General features: G+C 42.7%; 1 protein-coding gene across 3 annotated transcripts in view; it reads left to right on the top strand.

The window, feature by feature from the left end:
- Positions 1-393: 393 nt before the first annotated feature.
- Positions 394-10,646, top strand: part of Serp2 (stress associated endoplasmic reticulum protein family member 2) — a 27,307-nt gene continuing 17,054 nt past the window's right edge. The window contains exons 1-3 of one of the 3 annotated variants that reach the window (XM_017796715.2): positions 402-2,615; positions 2,852-2,969; positions 8,575-8,647. In XM_017796715.2, the coding sequence (XP_017652204.1) occupies positions 2,886-2,969; positions 8,575-8,647 (157 nt within the window). In that variant the 5' untranslated portion in view covers positions 402-2,615; positions 2,852-2,885. Of the gene's footprint in view, positions 2,970-8,574; positions 8,648-10,646 lie in introns of all 3 variants that reach the window. The other 2 variants (XR_003848594.1, XM_008827636.3) reach the window with 2 other exon arrangements.

Below are 10,646 nucleotides of genomic sequence, written 5' to 3' on the forward strand. Positions count from 1 at the left end.
TAATACAGTTCAATATATTATTTACTGTATATTTATTTTAAGGGAGAAAAAGCAACCATAAAAATAGTATATAGAACCCGGGTGTGGTGGCGCACACCTTTAATCCCAGCACTCGAGAGGCAGAGGCAGGTGGATCTCTGTGAGTTCAAGGCCAGTCTGGTCTACATAGTGAGTTCCAGGACAGCTGGGGCTACAGGGAGACCCTGTCTCAAAAAGACCGAAAAAGGGAAAAATAGTATATAGAAGACTGGAGAGGTGGCTCAGCAGTTAAGAGCACTGGCTGCTCTTGCAGAGGGCCCAGGTTTGAATCCCAGCACCTACATGGTAGCTAACAACTGTCTGTCACTCTAGTTCCAGGGGATGCCGTGCCCTCTCCTGACCTCAGCAACACAGGTACACTTACAGACATGTAGGCAATACACTCATACACAAAAAATAAAAATAAATAAGATATTTTTAAAAATAGTATAAGGAGATACGGCAATGCTCTTGGTGCATTAAATGAAGATAGCAAGGTGACAGGAGAGCATGGTTCCATTTGTCTGGTTGGTTTTTGTTTTCTTCTTGCAGCAGGATTTTCATACATAGCCTAGGCTGGCCTTGAACTGGAGATCCTTCTGCCTCAGCCTTCTGAATGCTGGAATTTTTAAGCATTTACCATCACTCTTGGCTTCCAATGGGTTTAGCAGGGGACTTACAAATAGGCAGGTGGATGGATGGATGGATGGATGGATGGACAGGGAGATAGATACGGCAACTTAGAAATTATGGGAATGGGAGAGATTTATTTTTCATTTTATTTTCATGTGACTTTATTGTGAGCATGCCCTCTATTTATAATTAAAACAAACTAATTAAAATGCCATATAGTGAACATTAAAATCTTAAAACCATTTAGTAACAAGCAGAAGTCAAGGTCAAAAAATGAATTTCCCCAACAAGGCTGCCGGCACAAAGCTGTAGCAAGGCAGCTTTCCTTCAGAAGAATGCTTCTGCTTGAAGTCCCAAAGAGGAAAACACCTATCTAATCTCAATACTGTGACTGTCCCTTAGAGCCTGACCTCTGCTCCCGGCTCTGGTGAGAATTTGCCCTGACTCCTGCCCAGTTACTGGGATGGAGTGAAGTACCTCTGAGCCTCAGAGGTAGAGATCCCCACTTCAAAACACAACAAAACAAAAACAGAAAGAAAGAAATAAGGCAGAATGAAAGAAAGAAAGAAAGAAAGAAAGAAAGAAAGAAAGAAAGAAAGAAAGAAAGAAAGAAAGAAAGAAAGAAAAGAAAACAAAAACACTGGCTCTTAAAAGCAGGACTAGGACTAGAATAGGGCAGACTTGTGTGGTCCTGAGATAATAGTGGCAACATCGGTAAGTAACATTTACAAAGCCAGTAGTTGCTACCTCAAGTGAAGTGAGTTCTAGAGTAGAAAGGAATAAACCAAGGACAGTCATGTTCCAGGTGATTTATTCTTGCTGTGGGTTCCAGCAAGCTATTTCCAGCAGCCTCTGCTGATGTTTAAATGACAAGAATGATGTGGGGCAGGGAACCATTTTACCAACGGGTACCAAAAAAGAGCTCTTCCTAATTTCCCACCCATACCAGGAAAATTTTGTCTACACCAGACCCAGCCTCCAATACTTGCAAGATGGACCAGAATTGCATCAGCTAAATCTGGTCTACTTCACAACAACTGGGTGTTACTGTTTGCCCCACCTGACCCTTGCCCCACCACTTCCCACTGTCCCAAATCTTCCTTAGTTTTGCCATTTCCTCCTCCTGAGCTCCGAAAGTTAACTCACTAGTGTGTTCAGTGTGGAAAAGAGAGCAGTTCCCCTCCCCCTCCACTCTGTACAATCTCAATATCAGTGTTCAGGAAATTCAACTCTGTTTCTACTTCAGGGAAACTCCAGTGCCCTCTGGGAGTACACACTCAGGCCCTCTGGAACAAGGGTGACTTGGAGAAGGTTCAAGATGCCCCAAGGTAGTGGAGGATCAAGCCTGGTCAACGTGTTGGCTTTGGGCAGTAACTGTGACCGCCAAATCCATCTGTGCTGCAGGCCCAAGGCCTGTTCATCCGTCCTCTGCATTCCACTCCCATGTGTCTGTCGCAGATCAGTCTTATGGTGTAATGCCTATCACTAACCACCCAGGCAAGAAGGGCTGGTCCAACTCTATCCTCAGGAAGCCCGGTCCGCATTTGTCCAGGAGGGAAGACAAGCTTCCTGGCCCCTCTTAGCATGTCACAAAGGGTCTCTACAAGCTCTGGAGAAGGTCCTAAAGTGGGGTTTCCACTCCAGCGAGGACCTTTACTCAGGCACCTAGAGGGCAAATTCTTTTTGGCTGTCCCCCAACAGTATCAGACTCAACTTGACTTTAGAGGCCTGGGACCACGGCTTTGGGTCCAGCCCTCGGCCTGAAGCGCAGGCGCCCCAATCTCTGCCTGGCTGAGCCCCAACGCGACCGCGTCCCCACACCCCACGCGCGCACAAACGCCGGGGTCGCTGGAACCCTCCGGCCGGCCGCGTTCGATCCGGGCCGCGACACCAGGGCCAGGGTCCCCGCGGCTCGGCGCGCCGCCGCGTCTTCCTCCCGCCTCCTGCCTCGGTGGCCGCGCTGGGTAGGTAGCTGGGGGACCGGAAGGATAGCGAGGAAGTTGGAGAGGGTTTCCTGAGATGAGAGATTACTTCCGTCCGGGCGCTGGCCTCTCTCTGGAGCCGGCTGTCAGGGGCTCAGGGAGCCGGGTGCGCTGGGCTGGGCCGCGCCTTGCCACCTGCAGCGCCGGGACGGGCCGCGGGGCCCTCGGCGGGACGCGCTCGGCCCTGCTGCAGCGGCTCACCAGGGCCATCCTTGCAGGTGGGAGTCGAGAGCATCTCGAAGCGCTCAAGCCATGGTGGCCAAACAGCGGATCCGGATGGCTAACGAAAAGCACAGCAAAAACATCACCCAGAGGGGGAACGTAGCCAAAACCCTGGTAAGGCGGGGGCGGTGCCGCGGGGGCCGAACGGGCAGGACCCGCGGGGCGGAGCAGGGCGGAGCGGGCGGGCAGCCGGCACAAAGCCAGGCCTCCCGGCCCCTCCTCCGGGGTCCCGCAGAGTCAGGGTCCCCACTGGGCTCTGGCGGCGCGGACTTCTCTGCTTCCTCAAGGGCGGAGAGGGCCCTGGTTGGTAGATCCTCCCCAGGAGAATGGGTCATCGTCCTTGGGAAAGGCAGAAAGCTACATCTTAGGGGATAGCGAAGCCAACTGCAGGAGCACTGAGCTAGGAATCTAGTAGGTGTTAGAGTGTGATGAATGAATGAATGAATGAATGAATGAATGACATTTAGGTCCAGCTCCCAGACTCCGCCCCTGTCATCCCTACCCTCACAGGCGCACACCACCCTCAGGTTTCCTTTACCCCCTTTGTGATAGTCTCCCTGTGTATGTTGAAAGGGCATAAGGTGGAGCGTGAGATTCTGACCCACATTTCCCTCTATCCTTTTCTCTTTTGCAATGAGGCCTCCCGCCGCGGCTGGGCTAGAGTTTAGGTGCTGCGTTAGGGGAATTCAGCCCCATTCTGATGGTATAACCTCAGAGACCCGTCTATCGCCAGGGATTCTATGCCCCCAGAACTGCAGATTTAAGCTTTACAAGTCGCAATTTAAGTAACCGCTGTGCGGAGGCACAGAGATTTCTTTTGGTAAATCAGTTTGACCTTTAAGAAAATGCCAGACTCACATGTGACTTCTGACCATCAGAGGCGTGAGTGGGTTAGGTTGTTGCGTCGTCGAGTCGGTTTACAAGTCTGTGAGCAAAGGTGCTTGGAATCTATTATCCTGTATCGTTAAAGGGAAGTCCATCTGAAGCTTGGGGTTTGTCTGGAAACGCTTGCAGACTTGATGAGGCAATGCCTTTTAGCCAAAGAAATTATGTTGATTTTATTAACTGAGAGAAAAGCTGGATGTGTAATCATCACACCGGAATTCTTGCAAAACCAAGCAGAATTGTGGCAGAGAAACCTTGGAATCACTCTACTCAGAGCTTTTTACACAGTTCCAGGCTTAAGTAACTCTTTAAATTCTTTCATTTGGGAATTAGATCATTTAGTTGTGATTAGGAGAACAAAATGCCAATACACCATCGCAAAGGAATCATATTTTCACATAGATCTATGTTCCCTTCCTTGTTTATACTCAGGGGAAAAAGGTACCACTCTCCAAGTTGACATTGAAAAACAATTTTAATTGGCATTAAAACAGGGAAGATTGCATATTCCTAGGAGATCAATTCTTCCTTCTCAAGGTGTCTGACCTACTTGCTGACACAGTAAAAATATCTAGATGTGGCTCTTTCTAATGAACTAAGGAATCAGTATTCAGAGGTTAAGTGATCTCAGTTGACAGCTTATGTGACTGCACAAGTAACACATAAGAGCTCATTTGCAGAACTGTCTTATCCATTAGCCTCCATGGACTCCATGTCTGGCACATCCAGCTTTGCAAAACCACTGGTAAATGCTGGGAACCTAAACAAACAAACAAAAAAAAGTGTTGACTCCTAAATAAAAAAATGGAAAATCTGGGAAAAAACTATTTAAATATCTAATAGCTATAACCGCAATTCAACTCAACTTTCTAATGTACATTTAAATTATATTTAACGTGTGGCATATCTAATAGGTTCTGATATACCATGGTTGGGTTCTCTGAACTGTGCCTGGCGCCTATGAGGATTGGTCAGACTAAATTTGTAATGAAAGGTTTCCAAACCACGCCACAAAAAATGTTTGTTTTCAATTGTTTGGTCTTTTGGTTAGCTTTATTGTAAATGGTTCAGCATCCAAAAAGAAAATGAAATTTTCTCTTTAAAATGAAATTCCATAAATCCTAAATCTTGTTGTTGTTTTTTTTTTTATTACAAGTCAAACATGGTTATACGCTGATAGAAGTAACTTAGAAAAGATAAGTTATTCAGTATGAAGTTCAGTGAATGGGAACAGACTTACAAGTTCTAATTGAAACTTTAAACCAATTGTTCAGAAATAAACTTCGGTAATGGTATGCAGATGTTTCAGTATTTGATGATTAGCTAATAACTTTGGGGTAGATCAATATTTTTCTCCCACATAGCAGATCTTGATACAAGAAACAACAACAAAAAAAAATTGAATCACTGTTTTGTGATTGGACATTAGTGATTCCTCCAGTATGAAGGGAGAATGTAAAAAGCAGAGTTCTCAGTTGCCCTACAGGGATCTTATCACAGAGACAGTCATCCCCTCACATTTGGGAGCCTCATGTTTAAAGTGAACTTTGTCATTTACAGAACTGCTGTAGAATTGTTGTTCTTACCTTTCCAGAAGTAGAATCAGGTTTAGGTGAATTGTCTCAATGAGACTGTACTAGGCACCATTTTCTAAAAGAATAAATAGCAATCCGAAGCTCTCAGAAGAGGATATACTGGAATTATGATCGGACAAGGCCTTGAGAGCTCTGAAAGTCCTCAACTAATTTCCATCCACTGGAGAATGCCCTCAAAAATGGTTTTGTGTTCTGTACTCGAGGCTACATGCTGATAATTTGTGTTTAATTGCAAATGTAAAGGACTCTGTTTAGCACCCTTAATAGCCCAATGATTAGTATAGAGCCTCCTGGATTCACCTCTTGGCTCTACTGGAAATAAAGTTGAAAATGAAATTTCAATGTGCCATTAATTGAAATAGTGGCAGCAGGAATCAGATTCTGAACAATTACGGCAATATTTTAGGAAAGCTCTAGAAGAAGGTAGAGAAGGGCAAATGTCACATTCTGTTCAAGTTACTTTGTTTTGAATCTCTATTGTTACTTGATCTGAGCTTGACCTGGTCTTAAGTGCTAAAGAATGACAGTGAAGTTATATTATGCAATTCTTTTTTAAAAAATATTTTTTTTTATTTTATGTGTATGAGTGTATTGTCTGCGTGTAGGTAAGTGTACCCCTGTCAATCAATGTCTGCAGAGGTCAGAAGAGGGCATCAGATCCCCTGGAACTGAAGTTCTGGATGGTTGTTAGCCACCATGTGGGTGCTGGGAACCAAACCCAGGTCCTCTGCAAGAGCAGTGAGTTCTTTTAACCGATGAGTCCCCAGCCTCATGTTATGCAGTTCTTAAAGACTGATTTTGTCCTTTTCTGGTCAAGAGCAGCAACCTGTTATACATTGTGACTCTCCAGCATAGTGCTTGTCAAGGCCAGAGGATGAATGACTTTCATCTTTAGTCAAAGCTGACATGATGTTGACAATTGATTGCTCTTTTTCTATCTAGTAACTAAGATACAGAGATAACCCACCTGTTACTACCAATTATACAGTATTATTAAAAAGACAGGGGCTAGGGATGTAGAGTGCTTACCTAGCATGTGTAAAGCCCTGGTTTTGATTCTCAGCACCACATAAAACTGGAGTGATGGTACATGCTTGTAATTCCAACACTTGGGAGGTGGAGGTAAGGTCATATCATCCTTGGCTACTTGAGTTCCAGGTCAGCCTGGGCTAGAAGAGATGCTGTCTCAAAACAAACTAACTAACTAACTAACTAACTAACTAACTAACTAGCTAGCTAGCTAGCTAACAACTCTTCCTAGACCTTTACCTGACCTAAGAAGTCATATTTAATGAAACTTGCATGCTTATTTATTCTGTAGTGAATATCTTCTATATTTAAGTTTGCACCAGGCTTTACTATACATTGATAACTCAGAGAAATTCAATGCCAGCCTGTGTGGGGCCTGCAGTCTAATAGAGGAGACAGACCCTCAGGAGTCAATAATTATAAACCATTAATAAATGTTAAGAAAAGGTACATGATCATAAAAATGACAAGTGCATCTCAGTAAGGCAAAGAGGAGAAGGCTGTCTGTAATAGGTAAGCTGAGACCTCACAAATTGTAGCCTTATATATAATAAAATGAAGAATTTCTTTTTTTCAGTACTAGGGATTAAATCCAGGGCCTTATACACGCTAGGCAAGTACTCTACCACTGAGCTATATTCCCAGATCATGGTTCTTTGAAGTAGGATCTCCTTATGTGGCCCAAGCTGGCCTTGAACTTACTATGTAACCCAGGCCAGCCTCAGACCCAACAATCCTGCCTTAGCTCCCTAGTTGGTGAGATTCTAGGTGTATGAGGACTATTATTAAAAATGAAATGGTATCTATAATTTACATGAACCTAGAGTGTAATTCTACTTTATACATAAATACATTTTTTTTAGTTTTAATATGCAATGTATTTTCCAGGAAAACAAATCAAAGGAAGATTGTGCTTCTTTGTTTAAAATTTTACTAAAACATGTTCAACATAAGAGAATTGTATCCTCAGTAACAGTGCCTTCCACCTGAATGTGTAAACTCTCATGTTTGTATTGACAAATATATTTTAGTCCACATTTTATAACGTTGAACATAAATCATTTAGTCCATATTTTATAATGTTGAACACATTTTAAAATGTCCACAGCCTTAATTGAAACCTGAAATTTGGATTTATAATTTGCATCACAAGTAAACATTTGTCCTAATATCAACTCTACCAACATGTTTCTCAGTGTGTTTTTGAACTTATACTAAATGCAGGCTATATTTTGCTCAAGATAATGAAGAAGTAACCAGGCGAGATGCTTTTGCTTTTCCCCCCACTCTCTTCCTTCCTTTTTATTTGATAACACTCTGCTTTTTCTGATGTCTCTCCAGAAACTATGTGCTGTGCCATTCATTTATTTAGTTGTAAGAAGCATCTACAGGTAGGCTAAGGTGTTGTGGAGCCAGTCTTGTTTTGAGAGGATCATCAGGTATGCAGGGCTTTGTCTGCAGGTTCAGCTGTCCTGCTTGCTGGAGTAGAGTGGAGAGACTTCTCCAGGGTGCAAGCATCGCTGAGGCTTCTGAGCTTTCTTACAACATGCTGCTCCCCTCACATCTACTCCCAGAATGCTGGAATGCTTCTGTGGTTATACAGATTTCCACTGCACTGAAGTCCTCCATTTTAAGTATATTGAAGGTTTTGAGGAATTGTCTGTGTTCCCAAGTCCTTCTGGGAATGCACAGATGCAAGAATGAAAGATGAATCTAGTAGGAAATACCCAAGCTCCATAATGAATTGAATCCCAAACTCGTTAGCAAAGTGTGAACTTCAATTTCTCAACTACAAAATAGAAATAGTAATAATACTTGCACTATTGTTCAGGCTAGAGGTAAGAGGTGTGGCCTGCCTAGTAGAGTATCTGGTTAGATTATTCTTTCAACAGATGGCCACAATTATTATCAATACCATTTGCACCCCAAATCACTGTGTATATTTATGTATTTATACCCCATCTGACCCTGCAATAGTTAAGACCACTAACTTCATTAAACTACAGTGCTAATAAAGTAATGAATAATTTTTATCAAACCTATCCCCATCATTTATAATCAGTTTTACTCAGCTATATATCTGTAACTAGGAGTTGCAACCGAGTCTGTCTTATTCATACATAGCAGAAGTCCTGGTGCCTAGCAGCAAGAAGCCTATGAATATTTATTGAATCAGTAAACTTAATCTTAATTTTTCCTATTCCTTCTAGAGGCCACAAGAAGAGAAATATCCTGTCGGGCCATGGCTTCTGGCACTGTTTGTTTTTGTTGTCTGTGGCTCAGGTATGGCATTTTACTGAATTATAATCCATGGTCTCCACTGACCTTGAAAATCCATGTTTTGTCTATAAACTCAATAAACAAAAAGATATTGATGTGGGGTTCAAGTTAATAATTGCCTTAAACCTTAATCTTAATTTTTTTTTAAATTTAGGCTCTATTCCAAATATGAAGAGGCAGAGTGATACACTATCAAATCATAATCATTAAATGGGTTATACACACTGTGGAGTTAGGTTGAGCTGTTCTGTGTACACAGCCTAAATAGAGCATTTGGAACAGAAAGTAGAACACCTGTGTGCCAAACATAAATTCACATTCCAAAGAGAAGGAGAGGCCTTATGCTTTATAAGAGAGTTCTACAGAATGGTCAGATAGACCTGAGCCTTTGACCTGAGCCGTAGATAAGGGTCTCCCGATACTGTAGGAAGACAAGTTCAGAGAGCTGCGCTTGCTTACATACATGCAAATGCTTATGCAAATATGCACAAGGGATATAAGAAAAACAGACATACAATTCAATGTTGTTGGTGGAGCCTTATCTTGGTTCCTGGTGCCCATGTATTGAGTTTCTGCAATACTGGTGAGTATAGTCAGTTCTAAGTGGGGGGAATAGTTTCAGGGGTTCCCTCATCCTCTTCTGTCATTGTTTCTAAGGGCAGGGAAAGCAAGAAGCTTTCTGTGTAGGCTTAGGGATCTTACCAAGATATGCTTCTACCCCCATAGAAGCCTATTATTCCTGAGGGATCAGCTTCTTGATCTTCAAGAGATCACTATCCCAAGGAAACCGAAGCTCTTAGGAGGAAGGAAGATCTGAAGTGCTTAGGGCTATTGTTGCTTGTGTTTGAAGGTTTTTTTTTGTAAACTTTTTGTTGAATCTTTGTGTATTTCATACAGAACATCTTAATCATTCTTATATTCCATTCCTCACTGGTACCTCCCATAGCCACCCCCCACAGAAGTCACACATTCTGTCATTTGTGTTAAGGACAATTATGTTTGAGATATTTTAAAAAGAGGATTTGATGCCTCAAGAAGAGAAAATCATCCACTCAAAAAATAAAGTTCTAACCCTTTTCAGGAGATACATCTCTGAAGATGTGTACCTGTCCAATATATGAATGCTCTTATTACTAATTTTAACACATTTACCCTATTTCTGAATGCTTCTGAGAATGGCATGCCTACATGCCTACATCTTTAAAAAAAAAAAAAGAGCCTATTCCTGGTCAGGTGTCATCACGCATGCCTGCAATACCAGTACCTGGATGACTGAGTCAGGAAGAACATCAGTTTGAGATTAGTTTGGGCTACACAAGTTCTAAGCCATCCTGGGCTTCAGTGAGACTCTGTCTCAAAAACAACAGAACAAAACCCTTTTCTCATTCTCTGCTGAACATGCAGAGGTTTTGAAGGTGAGCACCTGGTAGATCCTTCTGAAAACTGAGCTTCCCTGGCTGCCTCAACCTTAGCTCATGAAGTATGGTTTCTAGACCCCTCTTCCAGATACAGTCAATGACTATAGTACAGCACTAACATCTTCAGAAGGTCGTCTAGAAGCGGTGTGATCAATAGTGGTAGCAGGATTGTTACCACCCTTGAGTTTACTACTCTGCCGCCATTAACATGTCCTGGGCTTGCAGTTACCATTTAACCCTCATGTTTGTAATGTAGGCCTCATCAGCCATCAGGCCCCATCTTATTTTTCTTTTTCTTTTCTTTTTTTTTTTTTTTTTTTTTTTTTTTTTTTTTGGTCTTGCCCTTGCTAGGCAAGCGCTCTACCACTGAGCTAAATCCCCAACCCCGTATTTATTACTTTATTTATTTATTTTCCATCCATCTTTTTGAGACAGGGCTCCCTGTAGCACCAGCTGGCCTGGAACTCACTATGTCGACCAGGCTGGCCTTGAACTCTGCCTCCTGAGTGCTGGCATTAAAGTCATGTGCCACCACACCCGGCTCAGAAGTATTTATCACTTTAATTATTTAATGATTCTGGATT

Source organism: Nannospalax galili, unplaced genomic scaffold (genome assembly GCF_000622305.1).
Source record: "Nannospalax galili isolate Female #2095 unplaced genomic scaffold, S.galili_v1.0 scaffold430, whole genome shotgun sequence".
NCBI lineage: Eukaryota > Metazoa > Chordata > Mammalia > Rodentia > Spalacidae > Nannospalax > Nannospalax galili.